We start from the raw sequence: 6,000 nt of genomic DNA on the forward strand, positions 1-6,000 counted from the left end.
GGATTGTAAAGCAAACACTAAATTTTTTAATTTTTTTAATCATCAACAAAAAAATATTCCTCAAGAACTCAATATCCTTTTAGATAGAGCAATAATACAAAAGTTATTTTTCTTACTTTTTTTTTTTAATTACATTGTCACTTTGGTGTAGGGGGCTACTATCAGGGACATAAGCTACTGGGGAACTATGTAAGTTGGCAGTAAAATGTCGGTTCACATTACACTTTAACTTCTGCTAGCAATACACATGAAAAAATTGAAATAGCTTAAAATATTTCAATATTGGTATACATAGAAAGAGCTTGATGAGCTAAGAAAGAATCTTTTGAAATTTTTAAAATCTGATTAAAATTAAGGAAGTTATGACTATTTTTGTGCCTCATACGTTTACAGTAAGTAAAAAACACTAAAAACCTATCCAGATAGGTAGAGGAGTAACTTATCTTGCCTTTGGTAACATTTATTTGTTATATATCTGATATTTTTACCACTTTTTTGAATCTGGATTGTAAAGCAAACCCTAAATTTTTTAAAATTTTTAATCAACAAAAAAAATATTCCTCAAGGACTCAATATCCTTTTAGATAGAGCAATAATACAAAAATTAAGTTATTTTTCTTACTTTTTTTTTTTTCAAAAACATTTTCACCCCAAAAAAGGCACATTGTCACTTTGGTGTAGGGGGCTACTATCAGGGACATAAGCTACTGGAGAACTATGTAAGTTGGCAGTAAAATGTCGGTTCACGTTACACTTGAACTTCTGCATGTCAGTACAGTTGGGGAAGCAGGGAGCCGGAATGGAATTTCAAAGTATTGCGGTTCTGGGGAAGAAACTATTGGAGTAGAAAGCTCTCCCACATCTACTCCACTGTGTAGGGGTGGGATTTAGCTGCTTGTCAGGTTTGTCGAGAGTATTTACATCGTGGGGGCACAAGTGCTTGCAGTTCATCAGAGCATTCACCATTAAAATACTTATAGAACAAGCAGAGGGACGCAACATTTCGTCGGTGGGACAGAGGCTGCAGCTTAGATGACAGTTCAGGGCCTATCAGGTTGGCGACTCTCTTTTGAACCTTGTCTAGGAGTGAGAGACTAGTAGCAGATGCACCGGCCCAAATATGGCAACAATACTCCATACATGGGCGAATGGTGGTCTTATAGAGGTACAAGATACTTTCGGGCGCTAGTAGCTTTCTAGCACGATAGAGAGAGCCTACCTTCTTCGCAGCGGTCCTGGCAATGTTCTCAATGTAATTGTTCCAACTCATGTTCCCTGTGAACGTTAAGCCGAGGAGTTTAAAAGAAGTACTTTCGGGTAATGTGTTCTTGGCCATTGCTATTGGTGGCAGAGAAGGTTTCTTGTAATTATTGAAGGAAACCAGTTTAGTCTTGGCAGCATTGAATGTGACCATTCATTTATGTTCCCATTCTACTACAGATTGGAGGTCATCCTCTAGTGTTTTTGCCATTTCTTTAGATATGTGTTCAATTGTTTTCCTGTTATGTCTGTTATAGAGCATGGTGTCATCAGCATATATACCCAGACAATTTTGTCGGTGTGGTCATTTATGAATATTAGGAATAATAAATGTCTAACGATAGACCCCTGAAGCACTCCCGCATTTATATCATATTGTTTAGATGTACGACCATCAAGGACAACCTGGATTTTTCTCTTATCCAAGAAGGATTTAATTATGCTAAGCATTCATCAAGTGATACCGTACGATCTGATTTTCCCGAGAAGACCTTCATGCCATACCCTGTCAAAAGCTTAAGATATATCTAGAACTACCGTTCTACCCTCCCCTGCTTTATCCAGTGACTGGTATATACGTTCAGAGATTACAGTTAGATCTGCTGTGGAATGGGCTTGCCTAAATCCATATTGTTGGTCGGTCAGAAGTTTAGCATCTGTAAGATGATGGACTAGAGCTTGGTTAATTATGGACTCAAATATTTTAGCGAAAAGTGTGAGGAGGCTAATGAGACGATAATTTACTGGGTCAATTCTTTTGCCAGAATTCTTGAAAACTGGTACCACAGAAGCAGTTTTCCAGCAGTCTGGAAAGCAAGATTCATTAAGGCATTTGTTGTAAAGTTCGGAGAGAACTGGAGCTACTTTGGTGGAGCATTTTTTTAATAGCACAGCTCAGATGAGATCAGGTCCACATGCTTTTGAAGTGTCAAGTTTTTTTATGATAGGATGAAAAAGTAATAAACCAATTGCTCCGAAACATTAGCATGTTCAGTGTAGCGAGCATGTAATATTTGTCTTAAAAATTATATATATATATATATACACACACACACACACTAAGTAGTGAAAATATATATGGTAATTTTTTTTTAATAAACCAATTGCTCCAAAACATTAACATGTTCAGTGTAGCAAGCACGTAATATTTGTCTTAAAAATTATATATATATATATATATATATATATATATACATACATACACTGTAAGTAGTGAAAATATATATGGTAATTTTTTTTAAATAAACCAATTGCTTCAAAACATTAGCATGTTCAGTGTAGCAAGCACGTAATATTTGTCTATATAAATAAAAATTATATCTATGTATATATATACATACAGTAAGTAGTGAAATATATATGGTAATTAAGCTACACAGAATATTCTGTGTTCTATTCTCATGAGAATTTGTCAGGCTTTATATATATATATATATATATATATTTCTGTAGAAATATATATATATTTATATATTTCTGTAGAAATATATTTTCTTATATATCTATCCTTATTCAAGCTCAATGTAATTACAGAGCAATATAGAGAATAAATGACATAATGGAAAAATATTAAGGTATTTGCAGCTTCTTTTCCAATTTTCGGATCTTAATCATGTCCAATCACACTTCATTTAATTTTGATGGATTAATTGTTGCTATTTCTTCCGATGAATTAAGGGCAAAATAGATTCACTGATTGATATAATAATTAAGTGATTGATTTTTGCACTACGAAACAGATACTGTCAAGAATCAAAGGTAAAAAAAAAAAAGGAAAACAATTTTACCTGCAAGACAATTCTTTTGTGAATAGCAAATTTTGCTATAATGTGAGCCAACAATAAATGTCCATGATATTTGTTGGCAGGGTCGACACAATTGCGAGGCAATAAAGACGGCCAAGCAAACGTCATTAGTCTCCTCAATTTATTTCCTTGCTTTCTGAAAAATTTAAAAAGAAATTTTTTCCATAAGTTTTTTTTTTATCAAAACATTTTTAATATAAACAAAATAATACAATTTAATACCCTCACAACAACAAACGCCTCTAAAAACCTGATTACCTCCCTTACACCCTTTCTCTTGTAAATATATATTTTGTTTATCTGTTCAATAAATTGTTTTTTTTTCAATATATGTTGTGTGTCTATCCCTAGACATTATCTTGTATGTAGCACAACGGGTCGATAGGTCGTTGGCTATAATGGCAGGCATGGGTCGTTTCTTGCATCTTCATTGCGTTCTTAAAGCATTGTCGGAATTAATGCCAGGGACTTCATGCTGAAATCAAACGCTTGTACAAAAATAGCTAACAAATGCATTTTTATAAAAATATATGATTTATTTTACATTTAACAACTTGGCCTTCGGGGACAAGATCAAAGTGTAGTATCTGTTCTTCAGATGCTGCACTTCAATTTCTTGTTCTGTCAGTGGAGGAGAAATTCTTCACGACTGGGACAATTTTTATTTTTGTTCCTTTTCTCCACATTAAAAAACGACCCTGGTGCCTAACTCTGTCCCGTGGGGAGGCATTGTAAATAGGAACAATGAGGGAGCATATTTAGTGAACTCATTGTGTGCACACCAAACTGCTATATCTGTGTCTGTTGCATACGAGAATCCAAGTTTCAAGTGTTTTAAAACAATTATATTTAATTCATAACGTTTAAACATTGTTTTGTTTTTGTATTCCATCATGAGTTCTTTCGGGTTTGACCTTTCAAATTCAAAGGTCTTATATCATTTTGACTTGGTTCAATATTATAAACAACTGTCACTCTTGGCTCGAGTCATGCCAGATTGATATATTCTAACATTTTCAAAATCACAAAGCACCTGCTTAACACATCTGCACCTCCCAAGTACAGACAAGTTAGGCACAAGGTTCATTAATGTAGAAGCCCCCAGTCCTCCCAAAAGGGGCGCTTGCCATTGTGCCATTAAAAATTTACTTTCATATATATATATATATATATATATATATATATATATTCGAATGAGAGGAGTTAGAACACAAATTAATCAATCTCGTGGTTCGAAGTCTTCCAAAATATTTTTGGAAAGTAATGTTTTTATATAAAACAACACTCAGCATATCCATAAATAGGATATTATAATTTTTCTTTTCATTTAATAAGAAGGTGGTATAATAAGCAAAGCGAAAAAATGCTTGTTTGTTTAAAGTTTTTATTTTTTATTTCCACTGTTAGAAATATAAGTTTTCACCTGTTTAACGTCTAATTACCCTGCATTTATCATGGCCATTTTTGTTAATTGGGATTTTCATTTCGACTAGCATAACCACATTTTTACAGACTTCACATTACCAAAAAATGAGATTTAATACATAAAAAATGTGACAATCTTCAACCAATCTGGAACGTATAAACAAACTTCTTCTCTATTCCAGGAGTACCATCCTAATCAGATACCGGAACCCCATATCCTTTTTTTTCTTTTTGTTCAATCCACTTTTCCAACTACTCTTTACAATGTCTCTTTAAAAGATTTTTATCTTTAACCTGTTTTCAATGTAAATGCTAAATAACAAAATTATATAAATTCATAATAAATATTTTGCTGACGACTTTCCTCTGAGGAGATGACCCTTACATCGAAAATCCATGGATTAAAGAAAGTACTTGAAATGCTGAATTCCTTGTTCAAACAATAAATTTTTGTTTAGAAAATTATATTTTCTGAAAAAAATTTCAATATAAAATATGCAATATATATATATATATATATATATATATAGTGACCGCCAAATAAATGGAAATATTTTTTCCTTTTCTATTTTCTAATTAATAATAACCAATGCGCCACACTTTTTTCAATAAACTAGATCATACTGTTTTTTCCTAATTCTTTATTGTACAAATCATGTTGACAAAGACTTAGAGACTTAGAATTTGGTAGCCCTTAAAAGAGCCGTTTTTGGTAATCCTCTGGGGGGATGCGACTATTAGTTAGGAAGTACATTAGCTGACTATTACCTATTACCTAAAATTCCAGCAGAAAACAGTTTTTTAGAGAACACTAAAAGTCAATACAAACTTGTTAGCGGCATCATGGATATGAGGAGACGCCTGTTCAACTAGCAAAGAGGAGAACTGGAGGAGAAGGATCCGAACAGCATCTGACGTTCCAAACGGGTTCTCCGGGTCAATAACTCGATTAATAAACACACTTATCACATTGTCTTGATTGTCCTGATCCGGACTTGGGGGCCCACCAATAAGGGCTTCACCTTCGCCGTGTTCAAACGCATGCTGAAAGCAGGGGATTATGATGTACTGCAAAATCTGAAAGAAAAATAATCTTTATGTTAAACATCTTTAGGGATTCTGTATTTTTTTTTCCCCCCTCATTTCAACGTATTAACCATGAAAACAATTTACATTCAACAAGGAGATCCGATGTTGCCTGAGATTGAACGATGATCAACGAATGTTTCCCATTCTCATATTTTTATTGTCATCAAAATCGGTGAAATAGATAGTGTAACATAATCCCCCATTAAGAAGCGTTAGAACTACGCTGAGGTAGCTTTGTATTCCCGGGCGACGCCAGATAACCCAAGGATTTAAGATAGAGAAGATAAATATACATATTTTATTTCATGTCAAAATAGATATTGTTTGAAAACCAGAGAAATGTATTTTTACGGCTAAAAGTTGACGACAGGAAATTTCACTTAGAAACTTGTCTGGCCTTACATGAACCCAGGGTCGGATG

The 6,000-nt window shown here is 33.6% G+C and overlaps 1 protein-coding gene across 1 annotated transcript in view; it reads right to left on the reverse strand.

The window, feature by feature from the left end:
- LOC145263613 (transformation/transcription domain-associated protein-like) overlaps positions 1–6,000 on the reverse strand; it is a 334,985-nt gene that overhangs the window by 144,043 nt on the left and 184,942 nt on the right. The window contains exons 47-48 of the mRNA XM_080120456.1: positions 5,320–5,567; positions 3,048–3,201 (exon numbers count right to left, since the gene is read on the reverse strand). Of these exons, the coding sequence (XP_079976582.1) occupies positions 3,048–3,201; positions 5,320–5,567 (402 nt within the window). The remainder of the gene's footprint in view (positions 1–3,047; positions 3,202–5,319; positions 5,568–6,000) is intronic.

Source organism: Euprymna scolopes, chromosome 39 (assembly GCF_053919585.1).
Source record: "Euprymna scolopes isolate OS-2025 chromosome 39, ASM5391958v1, whole genome shotgun sequence".
In the NCBI taxonomy this organism is placed as follows: domain Eukaryota; kingdom Metazoa; phylum Mollusca; class Cephalopoda; order Sepiida; family Sepiolidae; genus Euprymna; species Euprymna scolopes.